Genomic DNA, 24398 nt, shown 5'->3' on the forward strand with positions numbered 1-24398 from the left:
CACCCCCCCTTTCCTCCACCTTCCCCCCCACTCCCTCCTCCTCCCCTTTCTCCGCCGGCTGCAACCGAGGAGGTACAGCGGGGCCAGGCCCCGGGAAGCCCAGCCCAGCGGAGCCCTCCCCGCCTCGCCGAGCAGGCCGGGGGGGAATGAGCCCCCGCTGCCCTGAAGAGCCGCCCGCCGCCGCCTGAGCGGGGAGAGCAGAGCAGCGAGGCCTCACGCCGGCCGGCCAGGCAGGGAGCAGCTCGGGGGGACCGGTCCGGGGGGGTGGCTGGGTGGGGAGGGGGGGGATCATGGCTGCTCAGGTCGCCCCCGCCGCCGCCAGCAGCCTGGGCGCCCCGGCTCCATCCGAGCTGAAGAAAGCGGAGGCGCAGCAGCGGGATTGTCCCCCGGAGGAGGCGGGGGGTGAGGCGGCGGCGGCGGAGCGCGGCGAGAAGCAGGCGGAGAGCGAGGGCCCGTCGGGGAAGGAGCTGCAGGACGGGGCCGAGAGCAACGGAGGGGGCGCAGGGGCCGAGTCCGACCTGAAGAGCTCGAACGGGAACCCGGGCCCCAGGCCCGCCGCCGCCGCCACCCTGAACAATAACCTCCCGGAGCCGCCCGGTGGCGGCGGCGGCGGCAGCGACGGGGTGGGGGCGCCGCAGCCGCCGCCGCCGCAGCAGCAGCAGCCGCCCCCTTCCCACCCGGCCGCCTTGCCCCCGCCAGCCTACGGCTTCGGGCAGCCCTACGGCCGGGGCGCCGCCGCCGCTGCCTTCCACCAACATGGCGGACAACAAAGCCCTGGCATGGCAGCGCTGCAGAGCGGGGGCCTGGAGCAGAACTACCCGGGGCCGGCGGGAGCCCCCGCGGGGCCGCCCCCTCCGCAGAACTCGCACGGCGCCGGGGCCGAGCACGGCTTCCCCAACCACCAGTACAACTCCTACTACGCGGCCGGGCGCAGCGCCGGCTCCTACCCGCCTCCCCCCCAGGCCTACGCCCTGAGCTCCCCCCGGGGCTCCGCGCCGCCGGCCGCCAAGTCCCCCGCGGCCGCCGCGGCCGCCGCCGCCTTCCAGCAGCAGCAGCAGCAGCGCTTCGGGGTCATGGGTCCCTCGGCCGCCGGCGGCGCGGGAGGAGGGGGCACCACCCCGCAGCCCACGGCCACCCCCACCCTCAACCAGCTCCTCACCTCCCCCAGCTCCGCCCGCGCCTACCAGGGCTACCCCGGGGGCGACTATAGCGCCGGGCCGCAGGACGGGGCGGCCGCCGCCAAGGGCGCCGCCGACATGGTCTCGCAGTACGGCGGGGGCAGCGGCCAGGGCTGGGGAGCAGCGGCCGGCGGGGCCCCGCCGAGGAGCCACCACGCGCCCATGAGCCCCGGGAGCAGCGGCGGAGGCGGCGGGGGACAGACCCTCGGCAGGAGCCAGCAGGTACCGGGCCGGGCCGCGCGGGGCCGGGCGTGGGGGGCACGGGCACGGGCCGCGGGGGTCGCGGGGCTCGGGGGGCTCGGGGCGGCGGCGGTTGTCCCGCGGGTCCCCCCGCCGGGCCGGCGCTGCCGGGCGCTGCCATTGTCTGTGCTGCTCGCTCGCTCTATAAAATGGCTGCCTCGCCGCCTTCCCTTCCTCCTCTCCCTCCCCAGCCTTTGTGCGGGGCTCCCCGGCCGGCCCGCACGCCGGGGGTCCCCGCCGGCCCCGGGGGGCTCCGGCGGGGGGCAGCGGGTCGGGGAGGGCGGCTCGGGGCCGGCGGGGCCGGGCGCGGGGGGCCGGGGCGGCGAAGGGCGCGCCCGGGGACAACGCGTGGCCCCGGCAGCGCCGCCGCCTCTCCCGCGGCCCCGCGACCCCCGGGCGCCGTCCCCGGGGCGGGGGGGTCCCGCACCCCTCGGCGGGGCCCGGCGGGGTCCGGCGGGGCGGGGAGGGCCGCGAGGGTCCGGCGGGGCCGCGGTGGCCGCGGGGCGGGCGGAGGGGCCGCGGGGCCGGGGCGGGAGCGCTGGCGGGGAGCTGGGCGATGGGAGCAGCGAGTGCGGATCGCTTGGGTTTGGGATTTGAATTATGGAGGTAAAATCCTTCTGTCAAAGCCAGGAGACAGTTGGTCTTAGGTTGACATCCCATCTGTGATCTGATTGGCTCCCCATCCCCTGCTCTTGGCCATTTATAATTGCCTCTGATGTAATGGTACAACCATCCTGATGAGCTCATAAACTTCCACACTCGCCTCCTCCGCCAGCCCCGGGACGGGGCAGCCCCGCGCCCCATCCCCGCATCCCCCCCGCCGTGACCTTGAGCCCCGCATCCCTCTGCCCCCGCTGCTCCGTGCCCCGGACAAAACGGGAGGCGGTGGCACTTTGTTTGTACCTTGGGTTTATTTTCCTTGTGATGTTGGGTTCAGCCTGGAATAGAGTCTGTGTTGTCGGAACGGTGGCAGGGCTGCTCCGCACAATGGGCTTGCTGTTTATTTTGGTTATGTGACTTTCCCTCTCGGTATAAATGATTTCTTTGATGGATCTGAGGATGCGTTTGTTCCTGCCTGGTTTTGGCCCTTTTCAAAGCTGGGGCTGTTTGGGTTCTCTATTGGATGGGAGATGGTGGGGGGTTCTGGGGTGTGTTACAGCCTAAAGAAGGAAAAACCCCCAAACAATCAGAACCAAACTTGTGGCCAAAACACTGAAAATGGTCAGTTACCAAGAATTACCAGTTTATGTCCAGCAGGGCTTTGATGCGGGACAGGAGCCTCCAGCTGTGTGTCTTAGGGCACGTTTTGACTTACTTTGAGTGAGCACTGATGTGTCTCTTTCCCTCCATAAATAAAGGCACTTACTACAGACACTCAGGTGCTGGTTGTGGTCAGGCTCAGTAGTGTCACAACTCTTGGCTTTTCAGAGGAGTGAAACTAAGAAAAACAAACCTGAGAATTGTCTTTATCATTGTATGTGTAGAATTCTCTGTTTGCTGGAGTACAGATAGCCAGAAAACGAGGTGAATGCAATACAATGTATACATCAGACATTTTAGATACGGGGAGAAGAGGTGGTTGTATCTGTATCTGGAAACCTTGATGAAAACCAGGTTCCTTTCCGTGCTCAGATGTGCATCTCCGAGGCCTGTCGTGGCCTCCTGTGGGACTGAAACTTCCCTTTTCATTCTGTGTACTTTGCTCCAACTTCAGGCTGGGGTCGGAGACATTTGATACCATGTGGGGTGACACGCAGAGTTTCCCTTCTTGCTCGGAACTTCTCTTGTGCTGATCTGAAAATGGCTTAATTTTTGTTCCTTTATTACCAAAGGCACCGTCTGCTGCAGCATCTTGAGTTTCTGGGTTGGCTTTTCTGTCAGGTTGGAATTCTGCTCTCCAAGAGAGCAAATCTCTCTGCTGGGGCCATCAAACCGTCCAGTGGTGACCGGTAGTGAGTGTTCCAGTATCCTCAGGGAAGATTTCAGCTCCTTGGCAATATGGTCACATATTCCTGCAATACATTTGGACAAATGTCATAGTTGTAAGTACGAAGTACTTCTAAGGTGCTTTGTGTATCCTGAAAAGTCTCAGTTTAGATAAAATGTGTGCTAAAATACTGGTTGAACTTTTCAAGCAGGTGTTTTCCTACAGTTCACTTTTGTCAGTGTTCTGGTACAAATTTGGAAAGGAAGCTTATTTTGTCTTGGAAAATGAATTTCACTTGATTCCACGAGCTGCTGATATGTTGTGAATTAATAATATCTGATTAAGTAGCCCCATAAACTGGAATTATTAATGAATAGTTGTTCTGAGAATTAGTTGAACTTGATGAGGTACAAACAGTGCATATAAAAAGCAAACCAACAACTCCCCTGTCCCAAAAACCAAATGACTTTCCCCCCAACTCTTTTTGTGCCAAGGATTATTGGACTCAAACTGACAATTCCTTTTTTTTTTTTTCCTTCCTGCTGGAAAAAGAACTTATCTAATGAAAAAAGCTTCCACGTGTCATCTGGGCTGCCCACAAGAAACGGTTGATTAATAATAATACTTCAGCCCTAAATTACAGCCTCCTTGGGCTGTGTACTCCTCAGTTCCATGGGTTGGGAGAATTTAAAGCTTTGTGTCTTCTCTTTGTCTTGCACAGCGATGAGCAGAGCGGGCCCTTCCCACCCAAACTTCTGAGAAACTCTGGGAGAGCAGGAGCAGAGGGGGACTCACCTGACAATAACCCCACAGAGAACATCTCCTGGTGCAGGCTGGGAGAAGAGGATGTGGGAAGAGCACGGGGTTCCTCCCCTCGGGAATCCTTGGGGTCGTAAACCCGAGTTTGGGCATGAGAAGCAGGATGGTGCCTTTAATTCCTGCTGCTCCTCGGGAATTCCGAGTGATGCCGTAAGGAGGGTTTCGTCGCTTTGCTCCTGAAAAAAAAGGCAAAGTAATTTCTGGCGTGAAAGTTGTTCGAGTGGAGTGTTCCCTGTAGTAAAGTGAGCGTAGTCACTTGCACCAGGTGGGCTCTGGGGAGTAACCCTGATGGAACTTTACTCACAGCTTGTCCCGGGGAGGTGGTGCTGAGTGGGAGCCCAGCGAAGACAAGGATGCTCCACGTTTTTGGGGACTGAGAGAGAGAGGACTTTGTGTTTTTTTTCTGGATGACCTTTCTAGCTGGGAAACACGGAGCAGGATCAAGAGATCAGGATGGCTGTGTGGGATGAGAAATCCGTGGTTTGCTGTGGGAATGACTCGTAAGAAACCAGGCCGGGGATTCTAGTTTTCAGTTTTTCCAGCTCTCCCATGGATTTGTTTCCACCCCCTTCCCTTCAGAGCATGTGGCAGCCCTTAATAATACACTGTTTTTTCCCAGTGTCTTGGGATTTAAAGGAAATTGCTTGAGTGAAAGGATTTCCCTGCCTTTAATAGATGGGCATTTCTTGTGGCACGTGCTTGGGCTACAACAAAGTGTCTCCTGTAATGGGAGCAGCCTTTGGATCACATTAAACATTGACATCTTGGATAACCTCCCCATAGGTGCCCTGACATCTCTGGGCCTCTGTTTTAAGTTCAGTGAAAGCAGTTTAAAAATCATGTTAATAAAAAAAAAAAAAAAAAAGAAAAAGCTTTTGGGCCTGTTGCCATACAATAGCTCTTTTTTGTTGACTTAGATTTCAACTTCAGTAGCAAGTGAGGCATGAAAAATGTTGTTGGAAATATGGTTTTTAAACTAAATTGGCACCAAATGGCTCTGTGCTGCCAATGAGCTGTGATGTCTTGGAATGGGAAATTGGGACCTGGCTCCTGTTGGCTCGTGCAGGGTTTTTCCTTGCTTTGCATTGTAAAGTCAGGAGCCCTCGAGTTGTGTGCTGTGCACTGGAGCTTTCCAACAAAGAGGAGTGTGGTGCATCTTCTTTTCTCTGAATGAGTGATTTTAGGGCTTGGCTGTTTTAGAAAAAGCAGGAATATTGTGCTAGTTTGATTTTTTTGTTGTTGTTGTTAAGGTCTTGTTAATTCTGGTGTGGACACTGGAGGTTTTGCTGCTTTGTCTTTTTAAACTCTCTGAAATAAACTAAGAGTTGCCTGATTCTCTTAAAATCTCTTGTTTCCTGCAGTATCATCTCCTTGATGCCCAATTTTGAGGTTTCCAGTGTTTTCAGGCAGGATGTGTGTAGGATACAGGACAATAAACCTCAATCCTGACTCTCAGCTGGAGCTTTTATTTTTTCCTGCCCTTATCACCCCCGGTTTACTGGGAAACCTGGGACAAACCACCTGATTGTTGTGGTGAAATGGGGTTAGCAAGGCTTGCCTACTGCCTTTTATGAAGTTTAATTGAATTGCTCTGTGAATCCTTATTTATTTTCTGGGTTAGGGGAGGGTTTCTACCTTTGGTGTCTCTCTTGTAATCATGTTGTTGGTTGCAAGACGGAAATGTGTTTTCTGGAAGGTTTTATGGTTGACTTTCAGGCCTTTTTTTTTTTTTTTTTTGGCTAGATTGCTTAGCAGTTTCCTAAAACTGTCCAGTTTAATTCCTTTTACCTGCTGCAACTTCTGTTTCCTGTTTCTGAAAACAGGAAAACTTCCTGTTTTCCTTCAACAAGCTGGCACAGCTTCTTCCCTGTTCTTAAATAATATTAGAAACTGGGGTTGGGGGAGGCATGAGAATCAAATGTGCTGTTATAAAGCCGTGTCTTGCTGTTCTCATCAGCTTCCTGTGTTCATAATACTTTGGGTTTTTTCTGTTGACTTATTTGAGAACTCTGGTCAATGAGTACTGTGTTACAGAAGTGAGACCCTGTTCCATGAAGACTGTATTAAAAAAACCCGGCAGCTTTCCTTCAGAGAGAAAATAATGTCTAAAATTAGGCTAAATAGTGCAGCTGTTGGTTTTATCTGTTACCTCATACATGACTTTTCCACCATTTTTCTCTCCCTACTCTTTTCAAAGCAACACCACCAGTCAGAAATCCTGTTTTTTACCCTCTTGCATCTGTGCTCTCAGTAATTAAAATATTAGAGGAGAAAGATGCCCTTTCCAGTTTTTACTCGGCGTATTTGAAATTCTTTGTCGAGTCAGTTTGGTTTCTTTTTTTGAATTGCAACTACTGTGTGATGGATTGCTCTGGGGAAAAGCTCATCAGCGTGCCATTGCCCAATTCCTGCCAGGAATGTTGGAAACTCTCAAGGAGCAGAGACAGCAAAGCAAAAACTGAAGGCATTAAAGTGGTGGAGGGAGGATGGAAAAGATAAACTTGTCAGTATTTAGCGTTGCACTTATGGCCACTGGCTTTTTCTTCTGGAAGAGTCCTTAAACCATCAGCCAGGATGGAAAATAATATTTCCCCTTTTGTTCTGGTGGAAAAGAAAGGAAGGATGCCTCTTTGCTGGGAAAATAAGTTTCTGAGAAGTCCTGCAGAAGTTTTTTTGTGTCATGTGCTGATTTGAGAAAGTTCAGGCTTTAATTTATCCGGGGGTTATGAATGTGCAGTGGGAAAACTGTGCTGGATGTCTGTTAGCCAGAGCCATAAATCTCCAGCTGGAAGTGAATGACAGGTGGGATTGGAGGCAAAAAGCTGTTTTCTTTGGCACACTGGACCAGAACTGCTGTGTCTGGGTCCCTCCTGCCTGCTCTGGGGTGACACCAGAGGAGCTGCTGCCTTTTTTTTTTTTTTTTTTCCCTTCAGTGGCTGGAAAACAGGGAAGTTCCTCAGTTGAAGAGAGGCTGGGTGTGCTTTCTGGGAGCTCGGGAGGACCGTGCTGTGTTCCTGAACCGATTCCAGTAAAATTCCAATCCTAAATTTAAAGTCCTCTCTGCCGCTTGCGGTTCTTCAGGCAGAGGCTCTGCAGGAACTGGGTTTCAGGCAGCCTTTTGTTTCTCCCTGGTGCTCAGAGGAGGAATGTGGGCTCTGAAGTTCTCACAGCGACTTTTCCTCAGTGGGAGCAGCTGAGATGCTCCTGTGGGAACGTGCCAAGGTGAGGCACCAGGGCCGGGACAGGGTGGAGAGTGGGGATATGGGTCTTCTGAGGCTCATCCTGTGATTTGAGACCAGTTTTCCTCCCTGGTTTTAGCTGAATAAACCCTTTTAATGTAGTTCTGTGCTTAAAGCAGCGCTCAGGCCTGGAACAGGAGGAGCTGCTTCTCTCAGGACTCAGCTCCTGTACATATTTTACCAGTTCCACATCTTAATCAGATGATAATGTATATTAACATATGGATGAGGGAGGGGTTCCCAGTTCTTACTCCTCCATGCACCTGCACTCCCAGTGTTGTAACTCAGCAGTTCAGTCCTGCAGCTTGAGCATTTTTGAGTGTTTTTTTTTTTTTCCCCAAGAGCATTTCCAGGTTTGCCACAGTGACTTTCTGGAGTATTTCTGAGTTTAAGTGACAGCTCAGTAAGTATTCACACGACGTGGGCATGAGCTTTCTGTAGTTACATGTAAAGGATGCTGCATAATAACAGGTAAACTTCATAAAAGCTGCTTCAGAATTTCTCAGCAAATATTTCTTTTGCTTTACGTACTCAGAGTAAAATGATAACTGTAGCTGGAATCTATTTTCTAATCGTGTTCTTTTTTATTTTTTCTGGGAGAAAAAAGGGGCAAAAGTGGGTAGGAGCAAATCAGGAAGGGCCTTGGTTCATTCTGTAGGTGTGGTAAAGAAATTTCTTTATGAGAGGGTGAGAGAGTGGAGATTTAGAGTGTGTGTGTTAATTCCTATGAAATTCCCATGAAAAATCAGTTTGTGTAAATAACTCTGAAAAAGCTGCTGCTCCATTACAGTTATTGGCATTTCATGCAATAACCAGCATGTCATTATTTCCTTAAGTCAGCTCTAGTAATTGAAACTCTTTCAAGGACAAATTCAATTGCTATTAACTTTTTATTTTGTTTTTCTCCCCCCCTTTTTTTTTTTAAACTTGAGTAACTTCCTCTTTCACCTGGATAATTAACCTTAAACCCAAATTGGTTCAGGAAGCTCCAGTACAGACTTGGGGAGTAGTTTTTGGAGAATCTGTGGGGAGCCCTGATGTGGCTGACATCTCCTCTGTGTGGAGCAGAAGCTGCTGCTTGCCCTGTGTTTTGTAGGTGCACTTGGCTCTGTGGTGAACCAGAGGGGACCAAAGATGACTTTATTTTGGTGGGATGTGATGGTGACAGCCTGGATGAGGCTGGGAGAAGAGAGGGTTTTGGTGTCAGACCGTGGCCGAAGGTAGCAGTGACTTTCCATCCTGAGAGATTCTGTGACTCTTCTCTCAGAGAGAAACTTTTGAAGTTTGGAGGACTCTGGAATTTCCCCTGGGGGAGGATGAATGGGTTAAACAAGTACTTTCCCCCCCCTCCAATTTCATTCAGGTCTGACTGAGAGAAACCCTGAAAGTCACCCTTTCCCTTCTGATGTCAGCACGTTCTGGCACCCTGCCCGTGAATAACCAGCAAGAATGTTTGAGAAGCTGGGTCCAGGCCACAGCTCCAGCTGCACCTCCAGACGTGATGGGGGTCCTGCTCTGCTCTGCCCCAGCTGGGACTGAGCTTTGGGAAACGCTCAGGCCGGGCCACAACACGGGTGGAATGTAGGCGGTGGGTTTGTACCTTCTCACCATCAGTGCCCACAGCTGGTTTGGGCAGCACAAGGCACAGGAGAGGGAGGGTACCTGCTCTGAAAATGCCTGTTCTGGTTTGGGTTTCAGCACTGAATTAGATCTTTTTGGTGAGGAGGATGTGCAGTGTGGTCTGTGCTGCCTGGCAGATCTTGCTGTTGGTTCCTTGCCGGTGTTGTGTTTGTAGGTGATGATGTTTTCCTTGTTTAACAGAGGTCTGGATGTGAATTGGAAAGGTCATCAAGCCCCCTGTCCTGCTGCAGGACAGGATCAGCTACACCTGAGCACAGGCCAGGCAGCCACGAATGTGATGGAGCTGCCTCCATGTCTCAGTGCTTTGCTGGATATGAGGGAAATATTCCAACTCAAATCATCTTAATTGCGTGTCTCTTGTTGTCCTTGGCTCTCTAGGTATGGAGAGCAGAGGCAAAAGTGTGGAGTAACCTGCTTTCAAACGTGTGGCTTTCTGCCTGGCCCCTGTTTCCATGAGATAAACTCACTAGTTAGGTTGCAAAATGTCTCCTGTGCTTCCAGGTTACTGTGCTAGGTGGGAATTGCGTTGGAGGGATTGGACTGTCCTGCTTTGCCACCTGAACTCCACCAGGGTCCCGGGGCTGACCGGGCTCGCTCTGGTCTCTGTGTGGGCTCCTTCCTGTTGGCTTGTTTGGAGTTTTGTACTTCATAACAGTCTGATGATGGATTTAAAGTCCAAATGACTGTAGGACTATGCACCCTGTGCGAGTTTAGGAGGAGAGTCTGGTATTCATTAACTCTGTGTAAATAATTAAACCAGTGCCAGGCTGGAGGTGGTCTCCCCTCAGCCTCGTTCCTGGTGGAAGGGTTTGAACAAAAGTTCTTATCTCTGTGCAGAAGATCCTTTGAAACAGTGGAAGTGCTGGAATTAGTTACAACTTGGGGGTTTTCTTTCTTCAAATTGAGTATCTCTGACTTTGGAGCTTGCATGGCTAATCAAGGAAAAGACGTCCCATTCAAGGCCAGTTTACCAAGTGTGATCACGTGGTCCAGAAACTGCCCTTTTTTTTTTTTTCAATGTCCTGTGGCTGCACGTGTTGTGTCGGTGTTCTGAGAAGTCCTGGAGTCCTGCCCCTTGGACTGTGTGGGTGGGGGGTTTATTTTTTTATTATAAAACCCCCCAAACTCCTTTACTTACTGTTCTGTGGGTCATTTGTGGTGATGGCAGTGCTTCGGATCCCCTGGGAAGGGGAACTCTGCGTACAGCAGAGTTGAACATTAATTTTCTTCTTTAAATTATATGTGGACAATTGAACAGTGTTGTGATAGGAAGCATTTAAGTATCAGAGTATCTCCCAGTCTTTCAGGCTATCGGGATAGACCAGCAAGGCTCGTACGAGCAGTTCTCCACGTCTCTGGAGCCTTTCCTGTGGGTGGGCACATGGGAAACCTTCAGAGAGGTGCTCAAAGCCGTAGCTCAGAATCCAGGTTAATGCTCTCCCTGCTGGATCAGACTTTCTCTCTGGGCATGTGCACCCAGAACAGTTTTCACAGGATCACGGGTTGGAAGGGCCCTCTGGAGATCACCCAGTCCAACCCCCTGCCAAGGCAGGGTCACCCAGAGCAGGTGAAACAGGGAGGTGTTCAGGTGGGTTTGGAATGTCTGCAGAGAGGGAGACTCCACACCCTCCCTGGGCAGCTGTTCAGAGCTCTGACACCCTCCATGGAAAGAAGTTCTGCCCCATGCTGAGATGGAACTTTAATGTTTTAGTTTACGGCCATTGCTCCTTGTCTGGTCTTTGGGCACCACTGAACAGAGTCTGGCACCATCCTCTTGACAGTTTTCTTTGGCTTAAGGAAAAAGCATCTCCCTGGGAATGTGGTTTCTAGCAGCCTGTGGGGAGAATGTGTCTCCCCTGGAATAGGGCACATGAATGGGGAAGGGACTTTTCAGGGGGCTGGTCCTGGATGAATGTTTATGGTAGAATTGGCATAAAGCCCCCCTCTTGTTCAGCCCTTGCTCTGGAAGAAAAGCAAAACACCTGGCTGTCTGCTGTCTGCTCTTGGGTGTGCAGAAGACACCGACAGTGTGATCCTATCCCAAATTATCCTGTCTGCCTGTACTTGAAAGATCCTTCTAAGCCCCTTCCCCGTCCTTCCCGCTCGGTTCGCGGGGCATGACGGCGTTGCAGAAGCTGGTTTCCGCGTTAATTGTGATTGATTACCTTGCAATCTAGGACAAGATTTCCTTTGAAAAGCTATATGCTGATTTGGTGTCAGGAATTAAAATCAGATGAAGTGATTAGTGTTCTGTGAGACATCCCAGAGCAATCCAGTGCTCCTCAGCTTTCAGCTGTGTTTCGGCCCTTAACCCTTCCATCCCTTCTCCTCCTTGGAGCTCGATGCTAAATCTGCTCGTGTGAATAACTCAGTAGGTGTGTTGTACCAGGAGACCAAGGTATAATTTGCTGCTGAGCTTCAGAGTGTGGCTTTACTGGCTTTAATGATGAATGCAGAGCGTGTTGGAAGTGCACTGTGTCAAGGCCACAGCGATGCTTGTGCGGATTGGGGAGCAGGAATTAAGGTGAGCTTTAAACCTGATCACTCTGTAAACGGCAATAAACCGTTCAGAGTTGTCACTGCTGTCAAGGTACAGTCATGTCTCATCTTCCTCTTCTCATATGAGTTGTCTTACGGTTTCTCGTTATACCTGTTCCTAAAACCAGTGAAGACTTTGCAGCGTTGGCTGTTCCTCCTCCCCCCATGGCATTGGCACAGTTGGGAATTCTTGTGTCTTCTCCCCAGCTGCCAGCACACGCTCCTCGTAACTCGCTCAGCAACTCCCCACGTTGTTCATTTTGCCTGGAAAGAAAGCTGAGGTTTTCTGGATGAGGGTGAAATTAAAGCCCGAGGACTGAAGCAAATGTGGGGCAGCAGAACCAGGCTTCAAAAATCACTGTAACCAAGCCCTGGTGGGCTTTTTTTTTTGGTTTTTTTTTAACTATTAGTACTTTTAAATAACAATGACCTTGTGTCGCTTGGGATCCGTGTTGGACTTGCCAAGAGTAAGGAACCTGAATCATGACAGCATTGGCTCAGTGAAGGCTCCAGGAGAGTCTTCCCTGCTGTCTGGGAGCTTGGCTGCAGCTCCAAGTTCCTTGCCTACGTTTTTTCCATCTCCCCCAACCTCCTCTTCCCAACAGAAGCACGACAGCAGCTCTGCTTGCTGGATGCAAATAGATCTTTTGGGTATAAATACTGGAGATTGGTTGTGGTTTGCTATAAAGTTACCAAGCTCATCCCTGGTAAATGCAGATGGTAACTTGTCGTTGCTGCTATTTTAAATATTTTTGGTTCCGTGGAACCGAAGTGGAGACTTGGAGGTTGAATTTTAAGGCTAAAATAAGAGAAGGCTCAATAAAACCCACAAAAATAGCACCCAAATTTGTCAGCTGCTGTAATGACAAGGGAAATGAAGTAACTTTTCTGTTTTCTATTAGCAAAACAAAGCTTTGTTACCTTGTTTTGTGTTGGATATAAAACACAGAGGGGTAAGAAGGGATGGGAGGGGGTTTGGGATTTACCAAGTTGCTTCCTAATGAGGTGACACTGGTGCCAGTGCAGTACATGGTGTGTGGTGACAGTCACCTCCTGCCCTGTGACCCAGGGGTGTGTGAGATAAACTTGAGGTAATCAGTGGCTGTTCATCCCAACTTCCTGGCTGGAATGAGGCTGTGCCTTTGGCCACTTAGAGCTGCCTGACCCACAGAACCCCATCCCAAAGCAGAGGTGGTGTCCAGCACGGAGCTGTGAGTTTGAATTCTGGGAGATGAGCATGGCGAGCACAGGGTTTGTGTTCACTTAAACTGGGATTGCCTGTCTGTCCCACAGCTTCGTCCCAAACCTCAGACTTCTTGGATCGTTTTGGTCTTCCATAACACACGCTTTTAAATAAATTCAGTTATTCTGCAGGAGCAGAGACGTGGCTTGGAGCAGCTACAGGCCCCGACACGCAGCTCCTGTTGAAGCAGCAGCTGCTGTGGAGAAGATGGAACTCTGCAAACTGGGATGAGGCACTTCTGGCAGCTGTACCTCTCTCTCACACAGTGCTGTGTGTGCAAGGAGAGTTGGGACCATGGAGCCCTGACCTGATCCTGAGAGGCTCCTTGGTTAAGCTCACACCAACCCAGCGTGGGAAGAGGTCATGGGAGTTTGTCTGTCCAGTCGAGTCTGTTCAGCCTCCGTTTATTCTGGTGTAAAATGAGACAGATTTGCAAAGTGATGAGATATTCAAATACAGTTGGAGCTTTCAGACAGACACAGGTGGGTAAAACCTGTGCTGCTGCATTTTATGGATGAAGAGCTAGAAAGAATTTTTTTAGAAAGCTGGGAGGCCATGCTGGAGGTGTCTTATCAACTCTGGAGTGTGCACCAGCACCCATCAGATTTCTGTGCAGGAAGGGTTTTTAATGAATTGATAAAACCAGCTTTATTCTAGCAAGTAAACTCTAGTGAACCTCTTGCATGGGTTCTTCCTTCAGACCTAAAGTTTTGGAAAATATCCACTGTGTTCAGTAGCAAAAGACGTTTGGCCATAAGATCAGCACTGCTTGTTTTAGAAGAAATGGAAGGTTCTGGGGAATTAGCTGGGCGATTGAAGCTTGCCACAGGTTATATTTATGGGGTTTCTGAAGCCCTTTCAGGTTTTCAGTAGTGCTTGGAGCAAATATTTTGTGACTCTCTGGTGATCTGGAACAGCCGCTCTCGTACTGATCGGACTGAGATCACTTAAGAAGAGGTAACACTCAGTATAATTCTGCTCTTCCATCCTAGCCCTTCCTCCTCTTGCTTTTTTTATGGCTTGCTCTTGGCCCAGTCCCATTTCTGTGGTACAACATGAGCCTGCTTTGCTCCTTGCAGCGTGGAAGTCGGCCTGGAACGAAAACGCTGTAATGAGACACTTGAACGTCTTTTTGTTGACTTGTCTCCAGTTCATTAGAGCAGACGTAGGAGGTTGGCTAAACTTAAAGCCTGATTTAATATTCAGGAAGGAAGTTTCTTTCCATCTTAAAAGGAACAGCACCTCATTACAACTGTCACATGGTCCTTGGGATCATCTCCCATGGAGCTGAGGCGCAGTTTTCTTTACATCTTGGTGTCGCTCAGATTTTGGGAGGAGCAAACAATGACACTTGGGGCAAGTTGGTTGAATAGTGTGCTTCTAAAGTGAGTTGAAGTGTGAGAGTGAGGGGTAGCTTGTTACCTAATTATTTGGATAGAAGGAAATTATGTTTTCATCCTAAAATGAAATTATTGGAGAAATTATATAGGAATTATACAGAGATCACACAGTCTGAATACCAAACTGCATCATCTGACCCCGACTGGCTGGGAAAAGCCTGAAAATTTCACTGGTCTGCAGATACTGTAAAAGAATCGCAATCCTTTGTTAATTTTGGCCGTAGTTAAGTCAGTAAATGATGTTTATCAGGGTCTCCTGCCATGGTAAAAGAACCATTTAAATGGTTCTCAGCTCCTGCTCCCACATCAGGGTCTGATAAGGAAGGAACTGATGGCCCAGCCAGGTTGCCCAGGCTGGGCTGTCAGACAGGGACAGTGTCTTCCAGCCATGCCCTGGGCAGGCTCAGGCTTTGGGCTGTTCCCTAACCCAGAGCCCCTGCAAAGGCCTTACACTGTGGTATTTTGGAACAACGTGGATGTTCAGTCACGGAATCAGAGAATGGGTCAGGTTTCAAGGGACCACAGTGGGTCATCTGGTCCCACCTCCCCGCTCAAGCAGGGTCATCCCAGAGCACGTGGCGCAGGACTGTGTCCAGACAGCTCTGGAATATCTCCAGTGAGGGAGACTCCACACCCTCTCGGTGCAGCCTGTTCAGTGCTTGGTCACTGCACAGGAAAGAACTTCCTTCCTCATGTTCAGGTGGAACTTCCTGGGATCATTTTCTGCCCAGAGCAGATGGGCAGAATGATGGGCATCATTTTTGTTGCCTCTTGTCCCGTTGCTGGGCACCCCTGAGCAGAGCCTGGTCCATCCTCTGCCCGCTCCCTTCAGGTACTTACAGACACATCATATCATTGTGGTGCTGGCAAGAGAAAGATGGAGGGAAAGGGAATGAATCCTCTGGTTGTTGCCTAATTTTCAGGAGGTGGGGGATCCCTTGTGCTGTTTCCACAGGGATGTGCCCCAGGCCTGCAGATTGGAGAGGTGTCCATGAGGAGCCATCGTGTTGCTTGTGCATCCCAGGAGGAGGAGGAGGGTGCTGTGAGAGGACAAGGTTTGCATAAACATAGAGCAGAGTTTCCCCCTCTCCCAGGTCAGCCCATCTCAGTGTTTACAGCATAAATCTTGCTTCAGGTCCTTTTGCACGACAGCTTTTCACAAGTCCAGAAAAATGTCCTGTTCTGCCTCTGAGTAGATCCTGAAGATAGCAGAAAACCAGTTGTGTGTCATCTTTAGATATGATAGTGGTTGAAATATTATATCAAGGGTCCTGAGAGATGCCTGAATAATGTGGTGTGATAACTAAGGTGGCCACGTGTCAGAGAGATCAACTGACTGAGGAAAGGAACTGAAATCCAGAGCCTTGGTAAGCTGGATTTGTAGAATTTGTTAAGGCTTGTTTAAAGTCAGGCTGGGAAGGAAAGATGAAATCAGTGAATGCACTTGGTTTAAAACACAGGTAGGCTTGGCACCTTCCCACCCTCTGGTTTTTAATAAAATAAAAAGTAAGATAACTCTGCTTGTACTTGGACACAAACACTGGGTGGGCTCCTGTGGGGTTATTTCCAGTGAGGGTTTGAGGAGTGACTCTCATTTCACTTCCCCACCACATCACCTTCTTCTGATCAGCTTCTCTCAGGGATGAAGTGTTCCATAATGATACATCCTGTAAGCAAAACTCTGGCCAGTTTTAATCAATTACAAGAATATTAGTAAGAGCTGTGCTTGGGAAAGTCCTCCGAGATGTGTGGACTGGGCTCTTGCTGAGAAATGTTAATGGGTAATTACTGGATTGTGTTTAGCAGGGAGATACAGGTCACAGGATGGCTGCTGGGAGAAACTCATCCTTCTTCCACTGGTACAGCTTAGCATCTGGATTTACAGCAGATTTACACTCCCCAAAGTGGTGTAATAAATGATCGAGGAAAGGATGGACGTTGAACAGGGCAGTTTTTAAGTTTGCAGGAGCTCCAGATAGAAGCAGGTGCCTGAGGTAATTTAGAAAACGTCCTGTTTTCCTTCTGTGTTGGTGTCATGAGCTTATTCTGAGGGCTGGGTGTTAGGAGGAGTTTAGAGGAATAGAAAATGTCTTCGGTCAAACTCTGACCTACTGGAAAAAGTCAGAAGAAAAACCAGGCTCCTTCCAGTTGCAGAACTGAAACTGTTGAGCAGAGGTCAGTTATTTTGGCAACCAGTACTTCAATCTGCATTGGCCCTTGATAATGAGATGACAGTGATACATCACCTGCTGGTTATGCATCCAAATCCGAGTTAGATTCTGGCAGTCGTAGGGGGGAGGGGGGAGTTGTATTTTTCTGTAGCTCACGTAAAAGTGTGTTTGTCCTGCAAGTTTCTGAGGGATGAGCGTTTGTAACGCTGTACTGTGTTCCAGAAGTCAGGTTTTGGTACTCCCAAGCTTATGGGTGTGAGTCAGAGCATCCTGTCCTGCTTCCTGAGTGGAGTTCTGTTCCCAAAGTGATGGTGCTGCCCCAGAGAGAAGGCAAGGAGGGTCACTGGTGGGTGCTGAGCAGGGCCAGCATGGGCTCAGTGTGCTGTCCTGCTGGTGCTGAGGGACTGAGGGAAGTTAATGGATTTCTCAAGTTAAAAAAGGGAGGGGGGGGGAAAACAAAACAGGAACTGTGCATTCCTGTGATGTTCTCAGGAAAACATACTTGTCGTTTAAACTGTCCTGGTGAGATGGTGGATACACCTCACTGCAGTGTTTACCACGGGGTTTTCTAGGTGTTTTCTTTTGGGAGCATCTTTATCTACTACAGGAGGGATCTTTATTTTCACTTTAACCTCCCCTCAGCCTCTTGTGTCTCTCTTGAAAAGCAGACCACCGTGGGAAGAGGGGCAATGGAGCGTGACCCGGCACACTGGCCCTTCAGAAGGCTATAAAAGGCAGCGAGTTCAGGCTGGGGTGTTGACCTTAGCACAGCCAGTTGCACCTTAAATAGATCAGATGAAAGTGCCCCTCACTGGAAGATGAACCATGTTTGCTCCTGAATGGGGATGGTTGTTAGTTTGTGCTCGTTTCTCTGCTTATGGAGGAGTTGGAGTCACCTGTGTGTGGAGTTTCGGAAGAGACAGATGGGTGTGAAAGTGTCTGAACTGCAAACATGAGCGTGACCAGCTCAAAGTAGGGTTTGCTGAAGCCTCCTGTGTTGTTCATTGGATGTTGTTGTGTCCCACCTCTCTGTTAGTTGTGCTTTCGGCGATGTTGTGGCATCGCCCTGGTTGTGCGTTGGCAGAAGGGAGTAACTGCTGGTGTCAGCTGGTGGAATTGCCACGGCCTGGTTGATTTTGGTGGATCTCCAAGGCTTTGTGCCAGCTTTGGGCAATACCTCCCCTGTGTTTCATGCTTGTTCACGAGACCTGTGCTTTATGAGCAGGTGCCGTCACACTTAATGTCACTGTGGAGTACATGGAAAACGGGGTTTGTCTTGCTCAATGCACTGGCCTTGATGCTGCAGGCAGTGTAACTCTCACAGTGCCTCCTGGGCATAAAAATATGGCAGAGGTTTAGTTTAGGGGGAGAGTTTAGAGGTGGGAGATCGAATCTCCTGTCCCTGGAAGTAGTGTGGATGCAGTGCTGGAGGTTGAGACCTCCAAGACCTGACCCAGCGCTGGTGGGTCATGGCAACCTGAGCTCTTGGTAACTCCAGAGGATGCAGAACATACTAGAAATGGCAAAGGTCAGTGCAGCCTCTTGGGTTTGATTAGGGATAGTTTTTAGAGACACTAATGCTGGGTTGATAAAGCTTCTTGGCAGCCTCGTGATCAAGACAAAATATTCTTTCCTGAGTGATTCTCTGTTTCTCTTGACTCTCCTGTGGAGGTTCCCTTTCCTGCCTTGGCATGGTTGGTGTTTTTCAATGGGGCGGAAGACACTGGAAAACTGATTTTGAACCCAGGTCTGTTCCTGAGCCATTGTAGGGGTTCCCAGCCTGTTATGGTGCTGCTGCTGTCGCTGCTTTTCTGCTTCATCCAGGTCATTGCTTTTGGTTGGAACAGCATAGGACAGTTGGGGGGGCAGGGGTATTTTTACTCCTTTACCTGCTTTCAGTGATTAAATCCAACATGACCACAATCCCAGCTGACAAATTCTTGGGGAAAACAACTCCCCTTTCCCAGCGTTGTCCATCACTAATGCAGTTTTTGTAGCCAACACAGCAATGTGCTTTGTAGCTCCACTGGCTGCCGAGACCACTCGTCCTTGCCTTTGGGTAACGAGGGGTTGGAGGCACGAGTTGAGAGCCCGTTCTTCTACAAGACCCAGTTTCTTCACTGCAGTAAGATCCCGTGTGGATCCAGCCTGGGGGAGGTGAGCAGTTGGTTCCCTGAGCCTGTGGGACGGGGTGAACCGTGACCGGCGCCGCTCGGCGTCTTCTCAGCTCTGCAACTTCCAGCCCCCCGGGGTCCGGTGGTCCCCGTTCTCCAGCCATACTGACGGTGGGCAGGGAGCAGCTGCTGCCTCTCACTGGATTCCCCGGGCCTGGCCTGGCTCCTCTTTGTACCGGTAGCCAAACAATAGTTGGTGCTGGCGGGGCCATGTGGCGCGTCACGTGCGGGGCTGTTGCTGCCGGGGTCCTTCCCATCTGTTCCCGGCTCTTTCTGGGTTATCCGGCGCGGGTCCAAGTCCTCGCAGGCAGCCAGCTCCATGGCCAGAGATTACGAGCACTAACCTTCCTGGCAGGAGTTGGTGTGGCTTTGCTTTTTATGCAGATTAGCCATGTGCTTCTCACTTCAAGGCGTTCCACAGGAAAAGACGTTTCCTGTGTTTGGTTCTGGGTGGGCGGCTCCGGCTCTGGAGCCGGCCGGGGCTGAGCCGGGCTTGGGAGAGAGGGATTACGGCGCGTGGCCCCCCCTTCCCCTTCCACCTCCACTGCTACGTCACCACAACACAACCACACGCGCGCTCATACTGTTGGTGTCATTCATTCAGTGCCAAGATTGCTTTAAAAAATTCCCTTGGCCCCAGTTCAAACAGGAGTACAGCTGGGATGTGTTAGATTTTAGGCAGTCTGCCCTCAATTTGAGATGAGTTATAAATAGCAGTGCCGACTTCCTTAACTACCACTCTCCGAGGTAAAATGCAGGTTAATGACTGTGGGAATCAATTAGGGCTTCTCTCGGTTAAACAGCCAGGAATGCTCTTTATTATTTTTTTATCACAAAAAACGGACAACGGAGCTGGTCGGGAAAAGGTTTAAGAGCCAAGGTGAGGGCTTAGGGCTTTTCTCTTATTTTTTTGGCATTCTTATTTTTTTCAGGGGGCAGACGAGGAAACCAGTTGTGGCCAGCACCCCACATTTGCCAATAGTTGAATGATGCTGATTTGAAACTGGAGAGTTCAGTAAATGACTCTCCTTCCTTTTCTTCCTCTGGCCTAATAAAATAGAAATACGTAATAAGGTAACTGGGAAGGTCAGAATTCCATTTTTCTGTGCAGCTGTGGAGGGTTTGGCTCTTGCTTCCGAAGCGGGATTTGCCTCTTCCCTTTACTCATTTTCCTGCTGGGACCAATAGCAAGTCCCCTCCAATTTAACCAAACTACTCGTTCAAGAGGCCAAATTTCTTTTCTACCAGACAAAATCTCAAAAGAACTATTGTGGAATCCTCTTGTCTGCTTAAAGCTTTTCTTTTCTTTTTTGTTTTTTAAGGAAAACGCTGGTGTTGTTTGGAAGAAGAGCTGATTTCCCTGTGCTGCTTCATTTTAGGGGTCTGACACCCTTCACATCACACGTAGTGATTTGAAGAGCTTTTGAACTCGGCAATTTAAGCTCACTCTGGGCTTGCTGTTACAAACTCTTTAGCCTAGAAATATCTAAAATTTTCCCAAAAGCTCAGCAGTTTCCCTGGAGCACCAGCGTTCGGTCGCTCTCATTACACACAGAACCACCCAGCTCTCCTTTGGGAAGTTTGACTGGTGGCAGGACAATATTTTGCCAGGTTTTGGTACTTGACAGTGTTACACAACAGCAGAGATAGCGGGATTGAGGGAGAATAGAAGCAATTTCTATGAATGCAGGGAGGTGTAAGCAGGGGGTCTGGACTTCAGTGATCAAGGAGCAACACTTTTCTCTCAATTATGTCTCTCTGTGGCAGGGCCTTTGCTTTTGAAGTGTAATCACAGTAATCTACTCCTGTGGTTTCCTATTGAAAGGATTTCCCACGTATCAGTCCAGAGAAGAATTTCCAGCCTTTTGCAGTCGGAGTTTGGTATTTCCTTATTAATCCTGAAGTGTTCTTGCAGGCATCGCTTCCTCTCGGCCCAGCTCGTGTGACACGGGCGTACAAAGGGGCTGTGCAGCACCTCTGCTCCTCCCAGCACCTTCACAGGAGCTCTTGGATCAATCCCCACATCCCTGCGTTTCAACCTTTTTCTTTTCATGAGGCGCACGTAGTTAAACTGCCTAAAAGGATTGAGGTAGCAGATTCAAGGAGGCTTCCTGATGGTTGGCTCTTTGAGCCAGAGCAACAATACCAAGTGGAGAGCAGTTAAAGCCCCGTCAGCAAGACGGAGATGTGGGATATTTTGAATTAGTGGGATATTTTGAGGGAGGAAACAACACGTTGCAGCGTTTGAGATGCAGCCCCGGGGAGCACGAATTAGCCTGTTGGCTTGCAGGAGCGTGTGTATGAAATAGTTCCCTCATTAGAGATTAATTGGCGTTTACATTTCTTCTGTTGATAGAATTTTATCTTTAAGGCTGCAATTTAGATACTCTTCGTGTTTGTTTTTAGCATCTTCTCTGTGCTGGGGCCTGTTGGAAGGGTGGCAGTTTGAGGCACTGTTGTGTCCTCCTACGCTGAGCAATCAAGGTGACGACTTGGTCACATCCTGGAAATATCTTTGGGGTTTGTGTTTTGGGTTTTTTTTCTTCCCTCTCTTCTTCTTCTTCTTCTTTTTTTTTTTTTTTTTAAATGGCTGCATAAAGTTCCAAATGTTTCTTGGGAGTTTTTTAGCATTCGTCATGCTTCCTGTAGGAGTCATGAAAAAGTGAATCCTCACCTTGTTTCTCTCTTTCCTGAAGAGATGGTTACTGTTGTGGGTGACCACAGGCAAGAAAATCAGTGCAGAGGTGTGGCAGCATGTGGTCTGAGTGTATTTAAAAAAAAATAAAATTAAAAACCAAAATCCCTCAAAAGGAATGTATTTGAGAAGCTACCTGCAGAGGTGAGTTATAACCAGGAGGAAGCAAGTAACAAACGGAAAAGATGCTGAAATATTTAGTCAGTAACCCCAAAGTTGCACTTTATCAGGTGGAAGGAAGGATGTGTGTGTTTGGGGGTGGTGAGAGAGAGGTTGAAGTCAAAAGCCAGGGGCTGGGAAACCTCCTGGTGGCCCTGTTTTTACATACCAAAGAAGATAATGTGGGGAGGGAGAAGATGTCAGTAATGTAAGGTGATACCCACAAGGCAGGACTGGGGAAGCATTAGCAACAATTGCTGGGAAGATGTAAACACAATTTGCATCCTTTAGGGTGTATGGGGGCTCCACATGGGTGCTCCATTCAGGATTGAGCCCTGTAGCTCTGAGGATTCCAACCAGAGCCATCAAAGAGCTCTTTTTTCTGCCCCCATGAATGGAAGCTCCTTTTCAGCGCCAGGCACAGAACCCTGTGTGGGCTCTGGGTGTGGAGTACAGGGATCTGGGGCTTCCTTGGAGAAGGAGCCTGGAGTCCTGCAGCCTGTGTCTGTGTTACTCCTCAGCAGCAGCAGCATCTGTGGTAACTTGAACACAAAACACGAAATACAACTTCTTCAGAACTGTTTTAGTATCAGTGTGGAGGAGAATGGGAACATGAGCACAGCTGAGCATGGAAGGGCATCCAAAATCCGCCTCTGGAGGGAGAATCACACCAGTGCCATGCACAGGGTCGTTTGGGAGCAGGTTCCACAGGATGGCAGATGCTGTGTTTGCAGGGATGTTTGCTTTACCGCCCCTGACAGAGCTCAAGGAGCATCTGGACAAGGCTCACAGGCACATGGTGTGACTCTTGGGGGTGTCCTGTGCAGGGAGTTGGACTCCATGATCCTTGTGGGTCCAGCTCAGCATATCCTATGATTCTGTGGGTGTCTGAAGCTGGGCTGGAGTAGAGTAGAGGACTTGGACCTGGTTCTTGACTGATTTGTGCCATGTTGGTGTGGGGAGCCTGCTTTCCACTGAGCGGGCAGCCCCCCTTTTCCCAATAACGGGGTGCTTTTCCTGCCATCCCCATTAAATCCCTCACATGGCCCAGCTGCTGTTGCCCCACCAGAGCACCATTAACTCCCTGTGGTGCCCCTCTGGCTCGGTGTTGCTGTGGGCTCGGGGCTGAGCCTCTGCTGGCAGCCAAACTCAGCAGACAGCTGGTCAAACAAATGTTCACAGGGTCTGTGTGCTGGGGCTTCAAGCTGTGCTGGCTCTTGGGGTAGGATTTTCTGAAGTGTAGCATACTGCAAGAACTTTTTTTTTCCCTGGGAGGGTGGATTCGGCAAACATGAGTGAAATCCTGTTCTGGTCTCCGGGATTCTTCAGATTTTCCAGCCAGAGCTGGCTGTGTGTGATATTTGCTTGTGCAGACCTGTAGTGCCACTCCTCAAGCACCTGAGCTCAGCTAGAGAGGGTGGATCTGTACAAATACCACCCCAGGGCTTGTGGCAGGAAGGGATGGTGTAATAGAGAGTCCATTGTCATGGTGATCTGGTGGAAAACATCTAATTGGTATTAGTTAGGTCACCAGGAGATCAGGGAAGGATTCCCATTCAGTCCAAATGGTGGAGGTTAAGGACTGTACTGGGATTCATTTAGAGGTCACCATGCCAAAACAGCCCTTCCTTTAGTGTGGGAACAGCACTGCCAAGGTAGAAAAACCCCTCTGTTTTGAGGTTTATAGTCTTGAGGTTTATGGTGCTTTCAGGAAATCTGATTGACTATTCCCACGTCTTGGCTCCAGGCAGGGGTAGCACAGATTAGGAAGTCCAAGGAAAGTTGCATTTATTCACTTGTCTTGTCTCAGCTCTAAAGCTCAGGGAGCTGACTTTCAAGGCTGACAAAGTGTTTTTTGCGTGCATCCAAATAAATTCCATTCAGAACTCTTTATTCTACAAAAGGCAGCAGAAACAAAGCACATGTAAAAAAAAAAAAAGGCAAAAATAAAACTGCTGTGGATGTCAGTAGCACTGACCGGCGTCACTGCATCAGTGTGGATTAATTGAAATGCATAAGTGTAAATTAACAGCCTGTAGTGTTTTGGGAGACCTTGTTATACGTGAAAAAAGCAGTGTTTCTTGTGAATATTTAAATTTCCAGCCCAAATTTACCTTGTTGTGGGATATCTGGACATTAAACTACTACCTGCTATGGGGAAAAGCCGCTTACACTGATAATTCATCTTTCTTAATGATCCTCCTTCCCTGTCCTGCCACGGGAGATATGTCAGCATTAAATGACTTCTCATTGGGTTTGTTCTTGGCGAAACATCTGTGGGTTTGAAAGGACAGCAGGAATCCTGCTGTAATTCCAACTGTAATGTTGGAGTTTAGCAGCTGGGAAGGGGGAGATGAGCAGCTTCTTCCCCGCGCCGACCTGTTGGAGTTTTCTTCTGGGGTTTTTGGGAGGTCGGGAGCAATTCCTGTAGTGTTGGATGTACATCACGTGTCACGACTTGCCTTGCAGCCCTCGAGCCCGATGGATCAGATGGGGAAGATGAGGCCACAGCCCTACGGAGGGAACAACCCCTACACACAACAGCAGGGACCTCAGGCGGGGCCACAGCAAGGACATGGCTACCCAGGACAGCCCTATGGGCCACAGACTCCCCAGAGATATCCCATGGGAATGCAAAGCAGGACGCAAAGTACGATGGGCAGCATCTCATATGCACAGCAGGTAGAGCACCTGGTCTTCTGTAGTCTCTGTTACAGCAGGGAAAAGAACAACAAAATGCTGTGTCTTCTGAAGGGATCACGTTCTGCCGGGTTGGAACCGGTTATTTAGGCAAAATGGCATTTCTTTAGGCTGCATTTTGCCCCACACCTGGATCCAGGTGTGATCGACACCCGAGGACCTGTGGAATCCTCGTCTCCAAGAGAAGCAGCAGCAGAGCAGCGAATCCAACAAGGGAAAAATAAATAGCGAGGGGAGGGAGATCCTCTTTCCGCTGTGCTGTGTTAAAGACACA

The 24398-nt window shown here is 49.9% G+C and overlaps 1 protein-coding gene across 3 annotated transcripts in view; it reads left to right on the top strand.

Moving 5' to 3' along the window:
- The first annotated feature begins 249 nt into the window (after window positions 1–249).
- Window positions 250–24398, top strand: part of ARID1A (AT-rich interaction domain 1A) — a 57515-nt gene continuing 33366 nt past the window's right edge. Inside the window, exons 1-2 of one of the 3 annotated variants that reach the window (XM_017831105.1) lie at window positions 250–1400; window positions 23894–24106. In XM_017831105.1, the coding sequence (XP_017686594.1) occupies window positions 291–1400; window positions 23894–24106 (1323 nt within the window). In that variant the 5' untranslated portion in view covers window positions 250–290. Of the gene's footprint in view, window positions 1401–3149; window positions 3461–23893; window positions 24107–24398 lie in introns of those variants that run through there. The other 2 variants (XM_017831104.1, XM_017831106.1) reach the window with 2 other exon arrangements.

Source organism: Lepidothrix coronata, unplaced genomic scaffold, assembly GCF_001604755.1.
Source record: "Lepidothrix coronata isolate B3197 unplaced genomic scaffold, Lepidothrix_coronata-1.0 Scaffold187, whole genome shotgun sequence".
NCBI classification, from domain to species: domain Eukaryota; kingdom Metazoa; phylum Chordata; class Aves; order Passeriformes; family Pipridae; genus Lepidothrix; species Lepidothrix coronata.